This window comes from Emydura macquarii, unplaced genomic scaffold (genome assembly GCF_026122565.2).
Source record: "Emydura macquarii macquarii isolate MOO-44397 ecotype Brisbane River unplaced genomic scaffold, CSIRO-AGI_Emac_v2 contig_1043, whole genome shotgun sequence".
Lineage (NCBI taxonomy): Eukaryota > Metazoa > Chordata > Testudines > Chelidae > Emydura > Emydura macquarii.
Window position 1 is genome coordinate 12,236,302 of NW_027131180.1, and position 25,786 is coordinate 12,262,087.

General features: G+C 44.4%; 1 protein-coding gene across 2 annotated transcripts; it reads right to left on the reverse strand.

The window, feature by feature from the left end:
• Positions 1-784: 784 nt before the first annotated feature.
• Positions 785-25,102, reverse strand: CUNHXorf38 (chromosome unknown CXorf38 homolog). 2 transcript variants are annotated; one of them, XM_067545310.1, is made up of 8 exons: positions 24,647-25,102; positions 20,263-20,397; positions 18,371-18,493; positions 18,063-18,212; positions 7,880-8,062; positions 3,581-3,752; positions 2,998-3,082; positions 785-2,262 (listed from the first exon to the last, which is right to left on the reverse strand). In XM_067545310.1, exons 1-7 carry the CDS (start codon positions 25,070-25,072, stop codon positions 3,033-3,035), a joined length of 1,239 nt encoding a protein of 412 aa, XP_067401411.1. In that variant the 5' UTR covers positions 25,073-25,102; the 3' UTR covers positions 785-2,262; positions 2,998-3,032. The 2 variants fall into 2 exon arrangements, with proteins under 2 accessions (XP_067401411.1, XP_067401410.1); XM_067545309.1 differs by having other exon boundaries at positions 785-3,082.
• Positions 25,103-25,786: the final 684 nt, after the last annotated feature.

Below are 25,786 nucleotides of genomic sequence, written 5' to 3' on the forward strand. Positions count from 1 at the left end.
TGCTGATGTCTAACTGGAATCACTAAATTTTGGTATTAACCCCCAATGCGTTAAACGTGGGGTGAGAAGTTCACACCTCTGAGTCATTGTTTCAGGCTCTCTGCAAACTTAAATACTCCAGCAGGTTACACTGTTCACATACGGATAGTTTTCATCACAGCTATGAACAGCTAGGAATCTTTTTGTTGTAAAACGAAAGCTTAAACTCTGCAGAATCTGAACACCCATATGGGACATGTAATTACATAAAGAAAGATGGGTATCTGATGCCTTTGCATTAGACCCTAGGTCTGAAGATGGGGAATATCCTCTCCTTGTTTTTTTGGTAATTTAAGCGATGAACTACATCTGAAAAGAATCAGAACCTTTTGGAATTCTTGCCAATGGATTTTGATGCATCAGGATTTCTTCTTGTTAAAATACAATCTATCACAAGGATGGTTTTTCATTCAATTGAATGTCATGTTACTGGAAATGAATACATTTCTTGGTTAGCGCTCTGGCAAAATGTATTTTGTAAATGTTATATGCTTCATAAAAAAACAATTTAAGTGTTGTATTTCATTAAGAGGTCATTGCCTATTGAAAGACTTCAGTGCTAGTATATTTCTATTTATGCAGTATGCCCTTCCCTGTTAGTATTCACTTATAATGCTGGAGTCAATGTCATTTGTGAGAAAAACTGACAAAAAATAGGAGTTCATTGCTGTACTTGTATAATCTATTACAGTATTTAGAATACTGCTAAGCTGACAGACAACTACAACTCCATCATAAAGGGAAGCAAGTAAGCCCAGAATATCGCCAATCAAAAACCTAGCTAATGAAGAACTTCAGCATTGAACCTATATATACATAAACTACATACAAAAATATACATAAACAATGAATCTGACAAGAAGAGACAAGAAATATTTACATAACAGATTTATAATATATGCATTTTGTTCCTTTTGTTGATTACAAACAGTCTTTATTAAAAAGAAAGTGTAGATGTCAAGAGATTAAATACATTTATGTTGCAGCCAACCCTTTAAGAGGGTACTGGCAAATGAAATGTACCTTAACATTCACATTTTGTAGATTGAGGTTTTATAAAAAGTAAGACTAATAGAAATGTTTCCATTATAAAATGAAATCTAATGAAAACAGTTGCAGGGAACATTTAAGTAAAAACAGTGTCTGAAACAAGGTAGCACTAAGAAACTGAAATATTGTAATATGGATGGCACAAAACTGAAACTGACTTCGCTGGTTTTCATTATTTTAAAGAGGAAAGAAATAAAATAAAATTGAAAAAAAAACCCAAAAAAAAAAAAAAAGTTAAAAGTGCCTGTTTTTTTAAAAATGACATCAGTTTCAGTAATATGAAATGTCAGTGATTAAAAATGTTTTATTATAAATATCTGATTTCTTTAGTTGACCGTGTTCCTCACTTTCAATATTTTTGCTCTTAGTGGGAAAAACTGGGAGAGATTGACAATCTCAACAACACTAACAAAATTATGCTATGCCAGAACTAAATACAGAATCTACTGGCATAACTAAAGGTTTATTTCTTTGAATGTTTTATTGTACTTGCAGAAAATGCTTTAAAACCATTAATATGCACAAAGAGACAGGGCTTCGCTCCATTAAAATCGATGCTACAGGATTCTGACAGCTGCAAACTTAGCAGAAATCCTGAATCCACAGTTCTCAGGGTTAAGTGACTACACAGGATTTGATAATGCAAAGCATCACTGAAAGAAACATGGATAGTTAAAGCACTGGTGATGAGCATTTTCTCAAGATCTGTCCAATGGTCTGCATGTGGTACTTTGGAAAAAGATTCCAAGTGTGGTTTGTTGCCCTGCACCGATAAGAGACCCACAGAAGATTTCAGGCTGGTCAGTCTCCAAAAGAGTTTATACTGCAGAAGGTCAATCCCCAAGCCCACAAGTGGACAGTGGAAAAAGACCCCGAATTCAGAGTTACAGACAGTTTTATACCTTATTACTATCTAAACACAAATGACAAAAGCATACATATCCCCCTTACAAGGGCACAAACCTATTTTCTCTATAACTATTGGTCTATATTATTTGGCATACATTATTCATAAGATACTTTTACAGATGTTTTGTAGCTAACTACAGCTTATCTATCAAGGTTGCATAGCTTGCTGAATCCAGCCGAGGCTTATCTCCTCCTTCTGCATTCCTAAGAACTTTCCATGATCTGTGCACAGAGTGGAACGGCCTTGCCTTATAAACAAAGAAGCTGCAAAAATGGAGTAAGTATAGTCAAGCAACTAAAAATCAGCTTACAGTACTGAGAGATGTACAGTTTTCAATCATGTGAGCGAACTTCTATGCCCATGCTGCAATGAGCACTCATGAATGGGAAAAGACTATGCTGTGAGTAAAGACAGTGCATGGTCAGAGAACGGTAGCTTAAGTGCAAATCTGTTGTACAGTGGTCATTTAAATTATTTTAAGACAGTTTTTGCTGCCACCCGTAGTATTGCTGCTTTACCAAAGTGACTAAGGAACCAATGTTAAACTGAGAACAGAGGGTGTCATGAGAGTCAGGTACAGAAACAAACGAAACCGTATCACTTACAGCCAACTGCTGAAGGCCTCATGGCATATGCTAGGGACTGTGTGTTTTTGCTGCCCAGCATCCACTCCATTCAGCTTACTTCACGTTAATGGATCAACAACCACAAAGTACCAGTGGCTCAGCACTGCCTTCTCTCAGCCTGTCATACCCTTGCAGCCTACAGTTTATTTCCTGGCTCTAGCTATGCTTGCCCACATTATTGAAATTGAAAAAGAAAACAAAAAGTACAAAACATTCTTCCAAGAAACAAAATCATCAAACCACAACAGAAAATTTGGAATTTTAGAAAGGCATATCATGACAATTCACCCTTTTTCTGAGTCACTAGAGAGGTTGGGAACGCCATCACTCAACGCAAAAAACTGACTACTTGTTGACAAGTCACTCACTTACAGGAACTTCTATTCAAAATGCAATCTCTGGCATTTTCACAGAAGTTGTTCTTCAGAAATACACTTCATTTTCTTAAACGAACAATCTATATTTAAAAAAAGAAAAAAAAAGCAACTGTGAATCCTCCTCTAATCAAGGGTTGCACTTGTTTCTTACTTTAGTATTTTATAGTTTTAACTTGCTGGTTTCCCAACCTGTGGAGCAAGTCTTCACACTGATTATCTTTATTCCTTCTTTTAACCTGTATTTGGTCATTTCTGTACAGAAGACTAGATCTTAACAATTCCACACCTGCTGAAATACTAGAACTGATGGCATTGACAAAATGAGTCCCTATTAAACAAAAGTTTCACTAACACTTTCCTTATTATGCAGTAGTCATGCCATTCATTATTGTAGCCTAAATTAGTTCCCTGGGAAATGTCCCTCTAAAGCATCTGTGTCAATGAAGCACATCATAATAAAGAGTATTATTCTATATGATAGTGCTCTTTTCCTCAAACTCCTTTACAAATTTTCCCTTGTAACATCCAAGGCAGCTTAACAAAGAGGAAAAGCACATTTCCTAAATGAGTAAACTTGCCTTCATCTTCCTCCTGATCAGGATCTTCTTTCCTGGTCTCTTTCATAGATCTTTTTTGGTTGTACATCTCTTTTTCAAGGCCTTCTAGCCTCTGCATATCTTCCTGAAGACTTATTTGGAGATCACTGTTGTCCTTTAAAAAGTCCTTTATCATCTGTATCTTATTTAAGTTCTACAACAGCAGCAAAAAACCAGAAACCAAAACATCTTGATGGAGCCAAATCATTACAATGTACGCTTTTTAAACCACCACATTTTCTTGATATTTGCTCTCTAGCCTGTGATTTCCACATTCTCTAGTAATAAAAAGGCTTTTTGTTGGCTTGTTTAGGATTTCTGCATTTGCAGGCCAGAAATACATAGTCCTACTCTTAGACTTACATGTATTTTAAGTATGAGGTGTTGTAGCAGTCTCAGTCCCAGGACATTAGAGAAACAAGATGGATGAGGTAATAACTTTCATTGGACCAACTTCTGTTGGTGAGAGAGACAAGCTTTCAAGCTTACACAGAACTGACCTGAAGAAGAGCTCTGTCTCTCTCTCTCATTAACAGAAGTTGGTCCAATAAAAGATATTACCTCATCCACCTTGTCTCTGTATGTATTTTAAGAGCTAATTTGTTTTAAGCTTTTTTTTAGAGCAAAAGCTGGTGAGTGGGAGTGTAGCATCAGCAAAATGAGGACAGAGGATGTGGGAAACATATGAAGCTGAGGGCAGGATGCTTAACTACTCTCGGCAGAGAAGAATTTAAACTCAATATGATAGGTCATCTTTAAGGTACCCGGGGATGAAGGATTTTTATTATGTAAGCAGATAAGTTTTACAAAGGCAGGTGATATGATGGACGATTGGCCTGTAAACCTGCCTCTGAGTCAATTAAGTCAGGACAGCTGCACAATGGATTTGTTTTGCTGTGGATCTTATCAAACCTGTTATGGCACATACACAGTACACTTTATTATCTCATACTTTAATTTACGATGATAGCATCATTCCTCTTTAACAGTATATTAAACTAACAGAGCAAGAAAATTATAGTGTATGGTTGTTACAGTAAATTTAATTCATCCTGATTAATCTCTGTGCATTCTAGCATATGCTACATGTATTTGAATGTATATTTCAAGTTCATTCCTCCCCTCCCCACAAGCAAGAAAATTCAGTGCACCGACTATTAAGGCTATCTAAACTCACTATTTTTTAAAAGGGAGGGTGAAATCAGTTAGGGTAAATTACTTTCTAAAATACTGGTCTATTTGCAATGTTAAGAGAAAAAAAATATTCCCAGTCTTTGGCAGGTTCCCCCCTTCACCAGATAATGTGAGAGGAAAATCCACTTGCAGTCTTTTGTAACCAAGTCTCCCCTGCTAGCAGAAGGAGACTGCAGAAGGCAGCTCATCCTGGAAGAAATCTTTTCAGATGGTACAACAACTGCAGTTCTGGGGAAACTCAAGCATGTAGCAAGAAGGGCCTGTGACAAGCAATCCTCAATCCTGCCAGAAACCAGCAGGCAGCATATACTACACACATGCAAGGAAGCCGAGTTACAGCCAATGTGGCGGCCACAGCTTCGCACTATATGCAAGTTTAAAATATCTGCCATAATGTTGAAGTTTTTTTTTAATTTAATTATTGCTTAGGTTTTTATTTGAAAAAGTGGGGTTCTTTAAAAAAAATTATCATCCAGTTAGGATGAGGATTTTGACTTCTGAGGTACAGAAAGAGAACTAAATCTAAAAGTTAGAAACATCTGATAATAGAAAGAAAAAATGTGGCTTAAGACAAGGGTTCTCAGAATATGTCTGTGGACCACCAGTAGTATCAAAATTACATCCTGGGCAATCCAATATTTGGTAATTAGGGGAAGAGAGGAAAAAGGTGACCATGAAAGGATCTCTCTCAAAGTGGACAGGAAAATGAGAGTTGGAAAACACCTATACCAGAAAGAGAGATGAGTCTGAAAATATGGCACCATTTTAAAGTTGTATTGAAGGGATAGTCTCAACTCAGAATTGGGAGCACAGTAGAAGTGGGGGGAAAATATGAAATGTGGGGCATGGAAATGATCAGCAAAGGACAAAAGTCTTTCCCTCTTTTTTAAATGTTTTCTTATGGATGCTAAACATATCGTGCATGCTTCTGGGAGTGAGAAGCATTCAATTTATATGAGAAGAATGCATGCTACATACTTTAGTAAACAATATTTTTTGTTTTACTGGAGCAGAAAGGAAAGCCAAACTGAGGGCATTTTTCCAAGAGGAATGCGCAACTGCAGATAATATTTTCACTAGCAACAAAAGAGTTCTTCAAAAATACTTGCAAAAGGTAAAATTAAGTTTGTTCAATAAAGATGTCAATGAGAATAGGAGACTGAGAAATAAGAAATGCCAAGTTTGTTAAACATTTGTTTTACTTCCTAATTTACAGTAGAGGAAGAGAATGAGTTATGTATAGATTGATCATATTTCCTAGAACGAGGGGGAGGAATTGCTGTGTAAATAGCCATGGAGACTGTTGAAAATGGGGGTATTTGTTACAACATAAAAAGGAGATCCAGACAATGTACTCTTCAGTTTGGTTCAATCCTTAGAATAACCAAACCTTTCAAAGCTTTTATCTTCTATTCGACAAGTCAGAAAAGTTTGGGATGGTATCACAGGGTCTCACAGACCAGATGGGTTCACTAGGTTTTTCCAGGCCTTGGGAATTATTTTATTTTAATATCTTCCCAGAGAATTTAAACTTAGAAAAATCTTCCTTTCAACGTGGATTCAGAGGCTTGTAAAAAATAAACAATCCTTCCCTCAATCAAGGCTTACTTGGAGCTCAAAAAAGTTTTGTGCAGTCTTGTTTTAAAACAAGAAATGGCTTTTTAGCTAGCACCTTCCTCTTCTCTTTGCCTCAGATGAAGGTTTTGCTCCTGGTGCCTGGCAACTCAACAGCACCTGGGAGTATCTTCCTCTTATTAGAATCCTGGGAAATTAATACACAAGGGCTGACTCAGTCTTGCTACTCTAATAATCACTAGGGTAACAGCAAGTTCCTGTAGTCTTGACTACAATCAGTGTTAACTCTCTCCCGGCCAATCCCTGGAGAGCATCTACAGAATTTGTCACAGCTATCAGCATGATCATGCAAAACCTTATGTTGGGACAAAGGTAACATTTAAAAAAAGTTTTCTTGTCACTTAAATAGTAGAGAGATTTAAAAATTCACAGAAATGCTATCAGAGTAAAACAGATTTTTTTTTTAAATAAAAAGTCTTCCCTTACCTTTGCTACTAACAAAGCTTAAAAAGTATTGAAAGCAAAATAATTTGAAAAAAAAATCTAGTTTATGTTTCTCCTTTTGTGGCAGGTGCTCTCTGAATTTTACACATGTAGGACAAGGAAAATGGACTAATCAGTTCTACTTGTTTCCATTAGCTAGTACAATGCTATAATGTTCATGTTTGCAAACTATCGGAAGGAGATGTATTTATTTTAAATAACGATTTTCATTGGAATTTTTAAAAAAATGAATGATAGGTTTTGTAAAAACGTTGTTTTAGACAAGACATTTTTAAAAATTAAAATTGCCTAATAGTGTCTCTCTCAGATATCTAGGCAGAAACAGGTTTTAAGACAATTAGATGTTTGTGCACAGAGTTTTTTTTAAATAATGCACCTTTAGAAGTTCTGATTACTCAAACATAACACCATCATTTTAGGATAAAAGTTAAAAAAAATTTAGAACTGGTCACACGTGCAGAGAAAAACTCAGAAAAGATATCTTGCTTGTTTAAGGGAATTGTTCTATTCTAGGTGCAAATATGTAACCACCATTAATGCTAAAGGGAATTACATAACTATATCAAAAAAGGAAGAGTAAATCTTGAAAAGCAGACTATATAGACAAATGCATTTCAGAGATTTTGTACACCAGATTATTGCCATGGTTGACCAGGGAAATTCAATGTATGTTGTATGCAATATTCACATTTTCAAGCATCTTCTGTACCTCAACTAGCTAGTCTTCAATGCTGAAGTTTGGAAGGCACTGAAAATGTACTCTCAGCAGACAGTCACATTCCGTTCCGTATCCCAGGGTGAAATTGCCTAGCTGTAGTACTAAAGCTGAAGGGTTTGGGAACATCTCTTATGTTCCTTCATTTGGTGAGGCCTTTTCCAGTAAATGCTGGCTTAATCTCAAATGAGGAATCCTGTTCACTACCCAGAATGCACCATTAATGGCTTTCCTTAAAAAAATCAGACTAATATATTAAATCTGCTTTTATGTTTTTTTAATTTTAAAAGTACCTCTTCAGACAGCATCTCTTGCTCTTCTACCAGAAGATAGATCTCTTTAAGTCTTTCCTTTATTAATTCCATCTCTATTTCACTTATCTGGCTCTCACTCATGCAAACTTCTGTATTTCCTTCCAATCCATCTGGTTGATCTTCTTCCCCTGGTATATAAACAACCCAATCAGACGATAAAAGCTGTTTGATTTATAAGAGGAAAATGAAATAAGTGATTCAATTTAAAAAGACACTCTCTCTTTCTGATATCATAAAGAGGGCTCCAATTAATAGTATTGTAATAGATTGGGCCTTCATTTTGTGGTTTCAATAGTGTAATAAAGTACTTAAACTATACAATGAGTTTAGATTAAATGAATTTGTACAGACATTTCTATAATCTTTATCAGTGCTAGTCCTGAATACTTCTAGTTCCTCACTTCTATACCTGTACAAGTGAATTTTAGGGCAACTTTTCACCTCCTACACCAGAAAGCAAGTATTTGTGGTGTCATGTCTTGATTGCGCTGGGCACCAGGTTAAAGGTCTAGTGCTCAAAGCACATGAAACTGACATGGAACACTAACTCCATAATTGAGAATATATGTGGGTACATATAAAATGGATAGTTCAAGATTTCAGCTAATTTGTTCCAACATACATAAGCAACCAAACTTAAGTGTTCTTAAACAGCAGTCTGTATAGAACTGGCTGATCATATCCGGCTGACTCTCATATCCCATTGAGAGAAACAGCACAGAGGGAGGGGGCAATGAAATGAGGAGTAAAAAACAGGCTGGATAAAAATATGATTTCAAAAAAATCAGATTTAAATTAGATTTTTTCAATTTACATTAAATATAGGTTTATTTTTTTAAAATAACCTTATTTAAAATTAAATTTGAAATTATGACTGCCTGTGTTAAATCTAAATTGACTATAATCTATTAAAATTAATTTTAATTAAATAAAAAACAACAACATAAGCAGAACATGATCGCTACCAAGTTTTAAAGAAAGCCAAACCACTGAAATGGTGGTAGTTCCCCGCTAAGATTCTGGACCCAGATTTTGTTGAAGTGTTAAACCAGCTTTTAACAACAGTAGCCTCTTCTGCAGGTGCAAAGAGAATATTTTTTCATTTCAGTTTATTCAGCTAGTTCAGTTCAATGATTAGTTCATTCAAAGTCAGGAAAACAATGGGAGATGAAAAAGCATAAAAGTTTGTTTTCCTTTTTCAATCTATGAATAGAAGCGAGATGTGAGAAGATGAGATCTACTAATTCTAAAATCTTGAAGGACATGGTGACCAGAAACAATCAGTTCAATTCACTAACTACAGAAAATACTTCCTCTATTTAATAAATCAGTTCATTATATCCAGCACAATTAAGATAGCTCTTCTGTGCATTTTTAATTGAATTTTAATCTAAATCAGTGGTTCTCAACCTATTTATCATTGTGGGCCGCATCCAGTACTACCTGAATGGCCCTGAGGATGTCACGTGGGTCGCAGCTGTGTGCTGATTGGGTCACAGGTTGAGAACCACTGATTTAAATAGAGCTTGACACAAGTCACAAGTAAATGAATCAGTCATCATCTGGTAAATAAGAAATGCACCATTCACCATTTTCTAACAAAAAAATGTAAAAGTTAAGAATCTGAATAAGTGTATATTGTTCTTTAGTTGCTTAAATAAATATGTATAGATATAGCATATCCTCCTGGTTAGCAAAAAAGATGTATCACATTAGTATAAAGGCTGTATTTAGTTGCAAATCAACATGTTTTAATGGTTCGCAATCAATGAAACAACCTTTTTTTCGGAAAATAACTAAAAACTACAAACACAAAACAAAATTAAAATGGATGATTTAAAATGGTTTTGATTTAAATCAATCCATCCTGCAAAGGAGATAATGTGATTAATTCTTTCTGAAAAGTACAAAGCATTAATCATTCTAAAGACAGAAACACACATAAGTACTTCTATACACTTGCTGTTATTTTTCATGTAAGCTATTGCTGTGTTTGCCAAAGGGGTGTTATACAATGGAAAAAAGATGGGGAGGCAGTCCATGCAATGAAGAATGGGAGAGGAAGAGGTCCCTGAAATAATCTGTCCATTATGATGATGTTCACACTCAGAGTCTGAACCCCCTTGGTGTGAATGTCATTATACAATGCCCTTTAACCCCATTCCCTTTTCTCTTCTTCTTCACACAAAAGTCAGTCTTTTGGTAGAGTTTGGTGATAATGTGTATAAAGGAAGCACCTATGAAACTACATTGCACTGTATCATTAAACAGTTCAGAACCATTATTAGTCTGTAGCCTCAGTCCAAAGACATAGGACAGACAGGGGTTGTATCTCAGACATTTAGGGGTACATCCTACCAAGTGTCAGAAGTTATCAGCTTGCAGTGGTGACAGATTACTGGAGTTAACATATAGCCTTTACAGGGAAGCATGAAAGAAAAGTCATTCATTCTCTCTAGTGCCTCTGCAAGAGCTTGTTTAATGGGCTTTGTCACAGTTCAGGGCAACAACACCTGCAGTTCCCCTCTGTGGTCCAGCAAGGGCACCCACATTCAGGCTCACAGCTCCAGCTGTTGCCTTTCTTAGGCGGAGACTGTCGTCTCACCCTGGTCAGAAGGGAGTATTCTCTCTTCGAGTGATTGCTCATATCCATTCCATTATAGGTGTGTGCGCGCCCTGTGCACAGATTCCCAGAACTTTTTTCTCCTTAGCAAGCCCCATGGGGTCGGCTCAGGCGCCCTCTGGAGTACTGCGCTCATCCGTGGTACATAGGGCGCTGCTGACCCCGCGGCCCTCAGTTCCTTCTTTCCGCCCGTTGACGGTTGCTGGAACATTGCCTCTTGCTTCGCAAGTCGCAGCCCCTTAGTAGTTAGTGTTTGTTTGGAAAGCAGTTAAGTAATTAGGTAGTTAAGGAAACCCTCAGGGGTTTTTTCTTCGCGTTGGGCCATGCCTGGCTCAACGGGTTTTAAACCTTGCACCGAGTGTGCCAAGCTTGTTCTTGTGAGTGACCCTCACGATCGCTGCCTCCGATGCCTCGGAGAGCAGCACCGCAGGGACAAATGCAAGATCTGCAGAGCCTTCAAGCCCCACACCCAGAAGGAGAGAGAGGCGCGACTGAAGACTATCCTCATGGAGTCCGCCTTCCGTCCGGACTCTGAACCGGCGCGTTCCCCTGCGGCACCGAGTGTCTCCTCGGTGCAGAGCGCTTCTCCAGCACCGGCATCGTCGACCCAGGGCCTGGCACCGAAGCGCTGCAAGGACTCCGTGCGCCGAGACACCCCCACACCGCCTGCCCGGCCCTGGGGGAGTCAAGAGATGCCCCAGCCACGTGCCATTGAGATTACTCCGGCACCAGCATCTCCATGCAGGGAGCCTTCCCTGACTCTGCAGAGTGGAGTAGTGCCCTTGCAAGGGCCGTCGACGCCGGAGGCATTCGCCGCAGCACGCGCCCTCATGGGCCTGCCCATGCCTCCATCCCCCCCTCGGCCGAGGGCTAGGGGACCTGCGTCTCGGGGTAAACCCGCGCTGGGTGGCCCCGGTGGTTGGCGGAGACAGGAGTCCAAGTCTCCCCCCAGACGGTCAAGGAGGGTAGAGAGTGTGGGCTCCCCTCCCAGCTTCGGCACTGAGTCGTCAAGCTCCTCAACACCGCGGCACTGAGGGCGGTCGAGGAGTTCACGTAGGGCTACCTCCCAATCCTCCCTGGAGAGCCCAACTCGGCACCACAGCTCACGGCACCGGTCCCAATCCCCGGCACCCAGCGCGGCGCAAATCCCGGTGCCCTACATCGCACTACCATCTCTACCACCAGCACCGGCACCACCACCTCCAGCACCGACGCTGTCAGCACTGGCACCGGCGCGCGCGATATCTTGTGGGCGGTCCCGCTCCTCGCGGTCCCATTCCTCTGGTCGGCACTGATCTTCGCGGTCCCGGTCTTCACGTCGGCACTGCTCCCGCTCCCGGGGGAAGTGTCGACGCAAGTCATCGAGAGGGAGGAGACATTCCAGCTCCAGTAGCTCCTCTCCACGTCGGCACTGCACACGACGGCACCGACATTCGCCTTTGTCATCCTCCAGGAGCCGCTCCCCCGCAAAGGAAAGTAAGCGGAGGTCCAGCGGCTCCGGATCCAGATCTCGGCACCGGGTGTCCCAGTCGGCACCGATGCCAACTTCAGCGTGGCCTCAGGGGCCTTGGCAGTGGCCGTATTGGGGTCCCTAGGGTATGCAGGTGGGCCAGGCTACCGCCTCGCTCCACTCATCAGTGGCACCGCCGCCACCCCCCCCTACAACCCAGCAGGATAAGGGCCATCCCTCCGACGGGGGACCAGACCCAGAGGAAGGCCCCTCCACAAGGTCACTTCCTCAATCCTCCTCCTCATCCCCCGATGACGTGACCTCCCAGGACCGTAAGACTCCATTGCCTGACTTCAGAGCTCATCAGGACATGCTAAAAAGAGTTGCTAGCAACCTGAATCTGGAACTAAAAGAGCTCTCAGAGGAGGAGGACCCCCTATTCGGGGTTTCTGGGATGGTAGGCCCATCTAGAGTAGCCCTCCCCGTCCACGAGAGAGTGCTCAAATTAGCAAAATCCCTCTGGCAAACCCCCGCCTCAGTTCCCCCTACTGCCAAGGGAGTTGAGAAAAAATACTTTGTGCCCACTGAGGGGTTGGAGTACTTATATAATCACCCTGCACCATGCTCATTAGTGGTGGATGTGGTGAACCAGAGGGATAGACAGGGGGCCCAGGGTAACACCCCCAAGAATAAAGAAGCCAAAAAACTAGACCTGTTTGGCCGCAAGGTCTATACAACAGCGTCTCTGCAGCTGAGGATCACAAACCACCAGGCGCTCCTCGGGAGGTACAACCTCAACCTCTGGTCCTCACTGCAGAGACTCGCTGAGATCCTCCCACAGGTTTTACCCCAGGATAAAGCGGCGGACTTCTCGACTGTCATCAAGGAGGGCGCTGCGGTGGCGGGAGCGGCCTTGCATTCCTCCAGCGACGCGGCGGACGCTGCCAGCAGGGCTATGGCCTCGGCAATAGTCATGAGACGATCCTCGTGGCTCCAGTCGTCGGGGTTGTCCCAAGAGGTCCAGCAGACCATACAAGATCTCCCATTCGATGGTGCTGGCCTCTTTTCGGACAAAACCGATGACAAGCTGCATGCCCTGAAAGATTCTAGGGCTACGCTGCGGTCCCTAGGGCTCTATACCCCACAGGCCGCGAGGCGTCAGTCTCGGCCTCAGGCCCAGCGGCAGCTTCAGCCGCCTCCAAGGCAACCCCCGAGTCCCGCTCAACCCAGGAGGGGTCGGGAGCGGTTCCGAGGCCCCAACCGCCGTGACCATTCAGGTTCTTCGGCGGGGCCCCAGCAAGGCCCTAATAAGGGCCAAAATAATAAAAAATTCTTTTGATGGTGCGCACGAGGGTGGCACTCTTCCTTTCCTCCTGGATCTCAACCGGCCCTTTGCCCACAGACTCAGGCCGTATTATGCCCACTGGCAAAGCATTACTTCGGACCAATGGGTCCTTGGTATAGTCCGCAGGGGCTATGCCCTACAGCTGATGGCCTTCCCTCCAGACTCCCCTCCTGCCCAGTCCCTCTTCAGGGACCCCTCTCATGAGCAGCTCCTCACTCAGGAAGTCTGCTCCCTCCTCCAGCTAGGAGCGGTGGAAGAGGTTCCCCCACAGGAAAGGGGAAGCGGTTTTTATTCCCGGTATTTCCTAATCACCAAGGCCAAGGCCAAGGCCAAGGGGGGTCAAGAGGGGTCTAGATCTCCGCCGTCTGAACAAGTTCATCAGACGCCTCAGGTTCTGGATGGTCTCCCTAGCCTCTATCACTCCTACCCTAGATCCAGGGGACTGGTATGCTGCCCTCGATTTAAAAGATGCATACTTTCACATTTCTATCCTCCCAGGGCACAGAAGGTTCCTACGGTTTGTGGTAGCTGGTGGCCACTACCAGTTTTCAGCCCTGCCCTTTGGCCTTTCATCCGCCCCCAGGGTATTTACAAAATGTATGGCGGTAATAGCAGCCCACCTGCGCCGCAAGGGAGTTCAGATATTCCCATACCTGGATGACTGGCTGATCCGGGGCAGGTCCAGGGCCCACATCAGGAACAGCCTGGAGCTCACGTGCGCAGCGTGCACCAACCTGGGGCTGCTCATCAACGAGCAGAAGTCCATTCTCACCCCGGTGCAGTGCATAGAGTTCATTGGGGCCACACTAGATGACACCCAGGCCAGAGCCTTCCTCCCAAGGCCTCGCTTCGAGGCGATGGCTGCCATAATAGACGATCTCCACAGGTCCCCCACAGCGACAGCCAGGCGGTGCCTCCAGCTGTTGGGACACATGGCAGCCTGCACGTACGTGGTCAGGTTAGCTCGCCTCAAACTCAGGCCTCTCCAGATGTGGCTAGCCTCAGTGTACGCCCCAGTCAGACACCCTCTGAACAGGATGGTCACATTGCCCACCCAGATATTGGCTTCCCTACTATGGTGGAAGGACCCAAGGGAGGTGTTGAAATGAGTTCCCTTCAGGGAGGTAATACCGTCGGTGACTTAGATCACGGATGCCTCAGACGTGGGGTGAGGAGCGCACATCACCGGCAACCTGAGCACCCAAGCGCGCTGGTCACCAGGCGAGATGTCTCTCCATATCAATGTCAGGGAACTCAGGGCAGTCTGCCTGGCATGCAAGGTCTTCCTCCGGTTCCTCCAGGGCAGAGTGGTACAGGTCCTAACGGACAATACAGCAGCCATGTTCTATATGAACAGGCAGGGGGGAGCGCACTCCTCGGCCCTCTGCCAGGCGGCCATACAACTTTGGGACTTGGCGGTGAGATACGACTTTCATATATCTGCCTCTCACCTCCCGGGGGTCAGGAACGATGAGGCGGACCGCCTCAGCAGGTTGTTCCTTCCCCGACACGATTGGTGACTACACCCGGAGGTGGTAGCTTCCGTCTTCTGCAAGTAGGGTGTTCCCCAACTGGACCTGTTCGCGTCGTCCTGGAATAGGAAATGCCCGAGGTTCTGCTCGCTCTGGGGTCGCGAGCCGGGCTCCATCTCCGACGCGTTCCTTATAGACTGGACGGGGACCCTCATGTATGCGTTTCCCCCCATTCCCTTGCTACCCAGAGTCCTCTTGAAGATCAAGAAAGACAAGGCGGATACCATCCTGATCACCCCAGCTTGGCCGAGACAGTACTGGTTCAGCATGTTGCTGGACCTGTCCATAACCACGCCCCTGCCGCTCCCGAGGCGTTATGACCTGCTCTCCCAGGACCAGGGTCGCCTGCTCCACCCGGACCTGGACTCCCTCCACCTGACAGCTTGGAGACTCTGTGGCTGACGGAGGGAGAGAGAGCCTGCCCCATGCAAGTACAGCAGGTCCTGCTTAGCAGCAGGAAACCTTCCACCCAGATGGTGTACCGAGTCAAGTGGAAGCGTTTTACTTGTTGGGCTCAGTCCCGGGGCATCCTACCGAGCTCCTCGCCAATACAGGCGATTTTGGAGTACCTCCTTCACTTGAAGCTGCAGGGCTTAGCCCTGGCCTCTCTTCGGGTGCACCTGGCAGCCATCTCGGCCTTTCACCAGCCGATGGAGGGCAGATCCTTATTTTCACACCCCATGTCAGCTAGGTTCCTCAAAGGGGTGGAGAGGCTATATCCCCAGGTCCACGACCCAGTGCCTCTCTGGGACTTGAACCTGGTCCTCACCATGTTGACAGAACCCTTCTTCGAGCCCAGGGCTACATGCCCATTGCTCTTCCTCTCTTGGAAGGTATCCTTCCTAGTGGCCATTACATCGGCTAGGAGGGTCTCCGAGATAAGGGCTTTAACCTCGGAGCCCCCCTACAAGGATAAAGGTCTGACTGAGACCCCACCCGGCTTTCCTGCCTAAGGTGGTGTCTCAGTTTCATTATAACCAGGATATCTTCCTCCCCGTGTTTTTTCCTAAACCGCACGGTTCGGAGGAGGAGCGGAGATGGCACTCCCTGGATGTCAGACAAGCCCTGGCCTACTACATCGAGAGGACCAGGCCGTTCCAGAAGTCGACGCAGCTGTTCATGGCAGTGGCGGACCAGATGAAAGGCTCACCTGTCTCCACCCAGCGCATCTCCACCTGGATCACCGACTGCATCAAGACCTGTTATGAGCAGGCGAAGGTGCCGCTTCCAGGAGCTGTGACAGCGCACTCAACCAGAGCCCAGGCCTCATCGGTGGCCTTCCTGGGAGAAGTGCCCCTGCAGGACATCTGCAGAGCAGCGACCTGGTCGTCGGTCCACACCTTTATGTCCCACTACGCCATCGTGCAGCAGGCGAGAGAGGACGCAGGATTCAGCAGGGCCGTCCTGGCGAGGGCGGCGCAACACTGACTCCTACCCACCTCCAAGGTATGGCTATTTAATCACCTATAATGGACAGCGGGGACGGAGGGTGGGTGTGGAATGGATACGAGTAATCACTCGAAGAGAGAAAACAGGGTTACTTACTAGTAACTGTTGTTCTTCGAGATGCGTTGCTCATATCCATTCCACACCCACCCTCCGTCCCCGCTGTCGGAGTCGGCAGAAAGAAGGGACTGAAGGCCCGCGGGGTCGGCAGAGCCCTATGTACCACGGCATGAGCGCAGTACTCCAGGGGGCGCCTGAGCCGACCCTACAGGGCTTGCTAAGGGGAAAAAAGTTCCAGGAATCTGTGCATGGGGCGCGCACACACCTATAATGGAATGGATATGAGCAACACATCTCGAAGAACAACAGTTACTGGTAAGTAACACTGTTTTTTTAGGCCACACGGTTCCTTGTCTTCACTGTGTTATTCCCAGCAGAGATAGGCTGCTCAAGCACAATTGCTTGCTTTCTTCTCAGAGACTGATAACAGAGTGATTGTCAACAGTTAAGCTATCTCGCAATTCTCTTTATGCAAGCCTTCTTTATTCTTTCCGCACTACAGCAAAAACATATTAATACCAATAGAAGCTGCATGCATGCTAATAAGCTTTCCAGAGATCATCCCAACTGCCATATGAAGGACTGTTCTTGCCAGAGCCCAACACCACACCCAAAAGGTTTCCTTGTGGATACAAGTTCATCACAGCCTCAGCTCAGAACAAGCGCACAGTCTTATAGGGCCTCAGTAGGCCCTGTCCTTCCAGATGTACCCTTAGGTTTGGGGCCCTCCATGGACAATGGTCCTGTCCATTTGCTGGATCAGGAAGAAGGCCCAGAGCCAGTTTAAAGCCAGCTATTTATTTAAAAAAGCCTTTCTTTGTCTGTTGGCCCCTGGGGAATCCAGTTTGAACTAGTATATTCCAGTCTTTCCAGGGCGTAGCATCAAAGGACTGGTAATGGAGGAGTTTCATTAGCATTCTCCTCCGAACAGAGCAGGTGCATATACTTCCACCACAACAGGTACACAACTGCATTTTTAATACAATGGACCCCAAAGATAGTAAGCCTAATTCAATAAGATGTAACTTAATAGCATTCATTCAGGAGATTGCAGAAAAATGTCACTCGTTCACAGGCTCAAAAGGCTGTTTTAACAAAACCACTCTATTCTGTCAATTAGTAACAGAAAATAATCAATATTAACAATGACTCAAGCCCAGAAAACCTGACCAATATTTCCCCTCACCAGGCAGCGTGATCAATTTTAGCTGTTTTCTGCACAGACCAATTCCTCAAATGAATATTCCTGGGGGAATAAATGGCTCCCAGCAGCCCAGGGACTGGGAAGCTCGAAGGTGGCATATAGCCACCTCTGCCATCCCAATCAGGTCTTATGCCAAACAGAGCTTGGTTGGACTGTAGGATCAGGGCCAAAACGTCTGGCAGAAAAGGGCTGTTTCTGAGAAAGTTGGCTGGCTCCCACTCAGCTCCACAAATAATTTGATTTACAATGGTGAGCTATAGCCACCGACCCTGAACCTGCAAACACTAGAGCGTAGTGCTTCCTACGATGAACAGTCTCAGTGATGCAAGACATTTGACTCTTTTTGTACCTTACAATGAGACTGGACATTTAAATAAACAAAGTAGAAAAATATACACCTCCAGTAAAATTTTTAAAAGTTCTTGCAGATTTCTAATGTACTGGATTATACCTACAATTTATAACAAAAAAAAAAAACTACACATCAGAAATGTTTTTTTACCTTTTCTATCCTTGTACTAGCTATCATAACTTCTGGAACGTTCTGGAATTCATTTAATAAATTCTGAATCCTCTTTCCAAACGCTTTCAGCCATAAAGAAGAAACTTTCATTTCTGAAGAATGCATTAACTCATTGCGGCACTTAATCACCTAAACATGAGAATGTGAAGAAAAATAGCACTGCCACATTAGGGTCATAACAATTCTATCACACAGTTTACAGTATCATACAGAATATGCAGATGAATTTGCAGAATATATATTAATACAAATAGGGTAGTTCTTGGAAATGGTCTGGTAGATTTTACCTCTCTGACTTTCTTCTGATCAATACCACTGAAATGATCACAGAAGTTGAAAAGGTTTAGAAGAGCAGCTGCATCACACTTGTCTGGTCCAGTAATATCCATCTGCCCACGAGGCATATAAGCCTATGTAACAACAGTGGATGATACCAATGTCATTTTTGGTTTCAGGAAGTACACAATTATGTGATTGCCTTGTCTGACTGTATGTGTTGTTAATGTTTCAAAATCGTCTTGCCTAAAATAAATGCAATAAACTAGAACACAATCTTCCACAACTCCCCTGGTTACATTTGCCAATTAACAACATGTTCAAACAAATGGTTATTTCCTTCACAACCGTTAAATCTTTCCCTACTTGATTCGCTAACGAAGTCACAATTTTGAATGCACACTTTCACATATTGTACAGTTATACACACATTTGACTTCCCTGTATCACTAGGGAGTTGCACACTTCAAAGCTTATGTAGGCTCAGCTCTTCCTTCCATTCCCCACACGAGTTTTTTTGTGTAACTCTTCAATCACTATTTCAGGGACACCCTGCACCCCCAACTCCCTTCTTCATTCCAGGAGTTCTGTGTTCCCTTCCACCACCTATGCCCCCCAATTTCCTCTGAACACTCTTCTCCACTACTCCCCTGCCCTGTGGAAGTGACTGTGTCCCCCCCAGCCTTCCTCTCTGCCATTCTTTTCTTTTCGTCTAGGAGACAAGTCACTCAGGATGTCAACATGTTACACTGTATTGAGAGGCTGAGCAGAGCTGAGATGGGGGAGGGAGGTATTGTTACAAAGGAAGGAGTTAATGGCTGCCATCAACCATCAAGTTGGGCATAGGGCCTCTCTAGCTCAGCCATTCAGGTGGGAGGTTAGCAAGTGAAGGGCAAAATATATTTTAAATACACATCTGCAAGAAGACAAAACCAGGATGTTTTAGGGGGGGGAAATTACTTTTTGCTTCAGATGCATTGATGTTCATGTGTCCCCTGAACACTACCCAGCTATAATATTCTCTAGAATGAAGCACCAGGACTATATGGGGACTTTACTCTGGGTCAACCATCTGCCTGAGCAGACCACCACTAAGACATTAGTTCAGACAGATGAAAGTTGCCTATTTAGTATAAAATTGTGTGGGTTCTTTTGCTACTCTTAAGGGGTTTCCTTTTTTAAAAATTAAATACTTTAAATTGAACTTCATCTTTTGATGCACAAGCTTCACTTTTAAAGGATCTCTTTAAAGAAATCATTTGTGTGACTACAAATATTTATTCTATTGAGAATGTATAGAAATTACTGAATACTCTTACAGACCATGTTTCAGTTAATGGTTATTTTAGAGGATGTTCAGCATATCACAAAGCAGAGCAGGAATGCCAACAATTTTGCATTGTACCATTGACGTTTACAATACTGTAAATATTACCAAATACTATTCCTATTAAATTTTCACTGTATTTTTAGTTCAGCCTAAAGAAATATTGCTATACACTAGCCTGGATTCAAGCCTACTCAATGTGATTTCAAATCCAAGATGAAGGAAAAATGAAATCAAGTTGGGTAAGCCCCAAAGGGTAGCGACTTGGATGCTCAGATCATAGAAAAGCACAAGGTTAGCCCCTGAAACCTTTCCTTTTGTCAGCTGTTAGCAAGAAAAAAAGGACAATACATGTGCAACAGTTTGTTCTCCAGGGGTGAAATCCAGTCCCCACTGAAAACAATGGGAGTTTTGCCATTGTCTTCAACCGGGCCAGGATTTCACCCTAGGTCCAAATCCTGTCCTGACTCCTATGTAACCTAACTGAGTTCAGCATGGAACCACACATGGATGAAAGTGAGGACAGAGCTGACCCCCCAGTCTGATTCTTCTAAACAACAAATTTAATTGTGTTACCTTTGCAACTTCCCATGAGTTAGAAGGCCAAAGCCAAGGTTTGCAGTTTCCCCAGTGAACTTCTCCATTCCTGTTGGTGTGATGATTCAAAATCTCTTTTTTCCACTCTGTACACAGTGAACAGCTAGTCTGAAACTAAAAAGAAAAAAGGGAAAAGAAACCAAAGTAGATGATCTTAGGGTTTTTATCATTTAAATTACACTTTAAAAAGTGCACTGGGTTATTGCTACACTGCAGCAGAGGCTAGGAGGAGGGTTCAATGGATGGTCATTCAGAAATTACATCAAATGCACAGATTCTTGAATGCAGTGTCCTGAACTGTTACACAGAGATGTAATTGAGAACTTAGGTATAACAAATACAGTAGGTTAGGGCAGTAGCCTCTCACCTCCAGAGACCTGGGTTCAAGTGAGAGTCAGGACTCAACTGGAAATGAGTCTGAAGCTTCTCCTATCAGGAGTTGAGGCCAATGCTACATGGAAGTCTCAGATGAGGCTTGCGTAAGCAACCCTTTTGGTGAAAGAGAAGGATGCTTAAGCAGCAGAATTTGAAGTTCTGCATTTTTTCTTTACCGTTTACATTAGGATAAATGAAACACTTACGGTTGAATCCTTAGGGAATTTTCAAGCGTGAAGTATGTCCTAACAGGTAGGGCATGTCCACACTACAAACATAAGTCGACCTATGTTAGGGTGACTTACAGCCACCACAGTAACTGCGGTGGTTCATGTCCACACTGCCCTCCTTGGGTCCGTGGTGCATGTCCTCACCAGTAGTGCTTCCACTGACTTAAGAGCTCCAACTAGAGCCTAGCCGTCCCCTGGGCTCCCTGCTCCCCCACAGGGAGCCTGGCTGCACTGAGGCTCCCCACTGGGAACCGTGCTCCCTGCGGAGAGCCAGGAGCCCAGGGGACAGCCAGGCTCTAGCTACAGCCCACCACCAAGCCCAGTTTTCTTGTTAATTTCACAGCTCCAGCATAAAGCTGTGATATTGACAAGCATGACAGTGCAAGCTGGGCAGCACTTGTGCTCCCTGCGGGGAGCCAGACGCATGGGTGCAGCTGGGCTCCCAGAGGGGAGCTGGGAGCCCAGGGAACAGTTGAGCCCTAGATGGAGCCTCCCACCCTCCCTGACTTTTTTGTCAATTTCACAGCTCCAGCAAGGAGCTGTGAAATTGACAGCCAACCTGCCCTAACTACACCATCATCCCTAAGCCTCTCATAGACTATAAAGTCAGAAGGGACCATTATGATCATCTAGTCTGACCTCCTGCACAATGCAGGCCACAAAACTTCACCCACCCACTCCTGTAATAGACCCCTAAACTAAGACTGAGTTATTGAAGTCCTCAGATAATAATTTAAAGACTTCAAGGTACAGAGAATCCACTAGCAAGTGACCTTTGCCCCATGCTACAGAGGAAGGCGAAAACCCTCAGGGCCCCTGCCAATCTGCCTTGGGGGAAAATTCCTTCCCGACCCCAAATATAGCGATCAGCTAAACCCTGAGCATGTGGACAAGACTCACCAGCCAGACACCCAAAAATAATTCTCTGTAACTCAGAACCCATCCCAACTAACATCTCATCACAGGCCATTGGGCATATTTACCTCTAGTAGTCAAACATCAGTCAATTGCCAAATTAGGCTGTCCCATCATACCATCCCCTCCATAAACTTATCAAGCTCAGTCTTGAAGCCAGCTAGTGGAGGTAGAGTTATGATGTTGGCGTAGTAGGACACTTACATCGGCAGGACCAAGGCTGTAGTGTTTACACTGACATAAGTAGGTCAACGTAACTGCCTTACATCCTAACTCTGTAGCGTAGACCTAGCCTTAAAGTGTATAATCAACTTATTCTGATTTAAACTTTTGTGATTGTTCTTCCTCCATGGGCATGCACACACAAACACTCCTCCACCCTAGTAATTAACTTTGTGGGGCGGAAGAATTAAATGTGTATGTGAATTAGACTGTAAACTCCTCAGGGCAGAAACTCTGTTTTATTTCTAGGTCAAATATAGTACCCAGAACTCTTATAAGGTTGCACAAATAAATAATAGTTGGTGGCACTGAAGAACACTCAAGTGAATGTTTGTTATCCTGAATTATGTTAGAGTACATTTAAAAAAAACCACAACCCCTCTATCAGAGAGGACCAGTGATCAGTTTTCAGTACATTGTTTCTATAATATAATTCTATATGATAGCTATTATCATTACTGTATATTATGGAGTCACAGGTCCTACTTCCACAGTTGAGATTGAGTTTAGTTTTGCACTTAGAGGTTGAATTTCTGCTTTATGTATGAAAAATACAGTATATCCCCCTACAAGATTATAGTATTTACTCTTTGTGCACAGAATGGGTTTTCTGAGAATGTACAAGTAAACTCATTCATTATTTTCTATTAATTAAAATAGGCCATTTAAAATATTCACCATCTCAGTCCTTTTTGGCTCTGTGATCTTAATAAGGTAATAACATAGACACCATCATAACAACAATAGGATCGTGGTTCAGGTATTTCAGAAGGCGGTCCCAGATTAGACTAAACTGATTTTTAGATACATTTTATTTATTTAATTCCCTCATAGTGTCACTACAGAGCAGTCAAGCTAGTTTGGGTGCTCTTACTGCATTTCCATGCCTTAATTTGTTTGGACTTCTTTTAAATCTAAACATAACTCTGAATTTTCCTGGATTGATAATGCTTTGTTTTTAGATAATTACAATATCCAAAACTCATATCTACACAATATTCATATTTCTATGTTACTGTTACAATAAATTAACATAATTAGTGAAAATTAGATTAGCAATCTCATTATGGTGCTTAGGGGAAGCTTTCCTCACAACATTAAACTACCATACACCAATTGGCACAAGCCTCAGCTTTTCTTCACAAGAATACTAAAGAAGCCATGTGAGAAGCTCCCACTGTGCCCAACCCTAGCTAGTACTATTAAACCTTCACTTTCATGAGCTCTAACTCTTTACTAGTCACCCTTCTTTCTCCTTCATGGAAACTGAAGACAAGTTTTCATCCCAAACGATCTTCAAACAACAACAAAAAGAGATCTAGCTCTGTGTAACTGCTATGTATGCCATGCAAAGACACAGAAGTTAGAGAGCAAATACAAGGGTCAACAAGGCGAGGTGGTTAAGTGCCTGGTAGATGAGACACTGTAAACTGCAGAAGGAGCAGGGTAGGGATCCAGTCAGTCCCATAGCACCCTCTGCTAAGTCAACACTGGACTTAGAAACTGAATGGCTGGGACTAATAATGGACCATAAAACTGAATCAGAAAGCAAAGAAATTCTCCATTTCCTAATTTTTTGTCCAACATCCCACCTAGAACTATTCTCATGTGTTAATAATCAGGAACCACAATGTGAAGGAAGAAGGGAGGACACAATTCTGCAACCTTCCTGTGACTGTGGTCAGTGATTAAGTAGATGGAGTTTTACAGTTAACAGAACTGCAAGGTCTCTCATGTGGGTCTAGCTGCAGTTAGGGCTGGAAGAGAGAAGAAGCCCACCACCTGCAGTGGAGAAAGAGTTTATATTCATACTCACTTTAAGAACTAAGGCACTCAAATAAAAAATGAGTGAAACAGCGGACAAGGAGAAAAGGATAATGGTCTAACATGACACTTTGAGGAGCTGAGTGCAGTGCTCACAACCCTGTGCTCTGCTCCTAAACTCCACCTCCCCCCAAGGATCAAACCAGCTCCTACATGGCGCGGATTTAAGCAGCAGGATCATTCACAATAACTGATGCCAAGTGTTCAAAAATCATGAGAATTTTAAAAAGTAATACGCTTCAGGTTTTCTTTTTTTTATTTGCCTACTACTTCTCGAGCCTTAAGGGCACTCTCGGATCAGGTTTTCAAGGTTTTCTCTGCAACCAAGAGGTTTAAATGACAGCCTGGAGTCTCACATCATCACCACACTGCAGAAACTGGGGCTTTAAGAAAAACACCAGTTATCACCAGACAATGACCCCAGGAAGGCTGGCCACTCTGTCTTCCTACAGTAGGCGTGGGGCTCTCCACGAAGGGAAGGGTTGGCAACCCTCCAGGATTTCCTGGCGTCTTGGCCAATTAAAGATTAATCTTTAAGTAAAGATTAGGTCATGTGATGAAGCCTCCAGCAATAGGTCCAACCAAAATTGGCAACGTGTATAAGGGACACAGGCTGATCCTAAAAGCAGCTGCAACCCGACTTGCTCCCTCTCCACTGCGCCCCAGGCGCCTGGACGCTGCCTCCACCCAGCCCAGCCAGAGCAGCGCAGGGATTTGGCCGATCAGTAGCTGCCCCTGCCCCACCGAGCTTCCCGGCGGGGCGGGGCGGGGCGATGCTAGGACGTGCAGTCTCTCACCTGCCTGCCGCGGGGAAGGCAGCGGGCGCGGCAGGGGCGGCCCGGGGGCGCCAGGCGAGCGGGGCTGCGGGCGAGCAGCTGGCGGTGGAAGGCGCCGAGCCGCTCCCCGGCGAAGCGCTGCAGGGCGTCCCGCAGCAGCAGCAGGCAGTGCCCGGCCTTCAGCCAGTTCTTGTACTCGCCGCAGTTGAGCCGCGCGGCCAGGTCCGCCAGCGCCATGGGCCGCCTCGCCTCCCGGGCAATGCGGGCTGCCCCGCCCCGGCTCCTCCTGCCAACCCGGGCCCCACCCCCGGCCGGGAGACAAAGCACGCGGCGGAGGCAGGTCCAGGCGGCGCAGCCCCGCGCCCTGAAGCGGCTCGATCCTGAGCAGCTCCACGCTGGCAAAGGCCTCCCCAGCCAGCCGATCCCGGCCCCGCCTCGCCTTCCCATCCCTGAGCCCAGCAGTGAGGGGGGAGCGGGGCGGAGGAATAGAGGGAACACGCTGAAGGGTGGAAAAATCATGGGTTTTATTTTAAATACACGCGTTTAACGTTGGTCTTTCCCCGGTGGCTTTACAGCCCTGGACCTTAGTGTGATCAAACGCAAGAAGAAGGGGTGTAGGGCTTTTATTTACCAGCTGTCTCCCTCCCCCCACCTTCTCATGTAACCACCTGATTCCAGGAGCGGGGGCTTTAAGAGAAGCAGCTACTGCACTACTCACACTGACAGCATGACAAGATGCAACCCCTGAAGGTTACTTGCATGAGACATGCTTACTCAAGTAATTGGTGAGGCTTACAGGAATAGGCCCTTCCAGTTCAGCTCCAAATGCAAATCCCATTTTGCTCAACCAATTATGTATAGTATCTACACACAGATTCCCCCTCACTGATGGGGGAGACCACATCAATGAACCTCTGATTTACTGCTCTGATAGCCTCAGGGCAATGTGACAATTTGGATTATGATGCATGTATGTTAAAGGTTCAATGATAGATTTATTTATGCTATGCTGAAGGGAAGATTGGGACAAGGAACACAGCCCAACCATAAGATGCCATATCCCCACAACACTGCAACGTCACAGACTTATGACAAAAAACATCAGCAGAAACCTAAACACCTAAGGGGACCAGAGCCAGAAGTTAGGAAAAGCATAAGTAA

Excerpts from the sequence above, each read along its gene's own strand:
- CUNHXorf38 (XM_067545310.1), bottom strand. The coding sequence starts at position 25,072 with ATGGGAAGGCGAGGCGGGGCCGGGATCGGCTGGCTGGGGAGGCCTTTG. Across the intron at positions 20,398-24,646 it reads GCCTTCCCCGCGGCAGGCAG|TTTCAGACTAGCTGTTCACT; the intron begins GTGAGAGACTGC and ends TTTTCTTTTTAG. Across the intron at positions 18,494-20,262 it reads ACTCATGGGAAGTTGCAAAG|GCTTATATGCCTCGTGGGCA; the intron begins GTAACACAATTA and ends GTTGTTACATAG.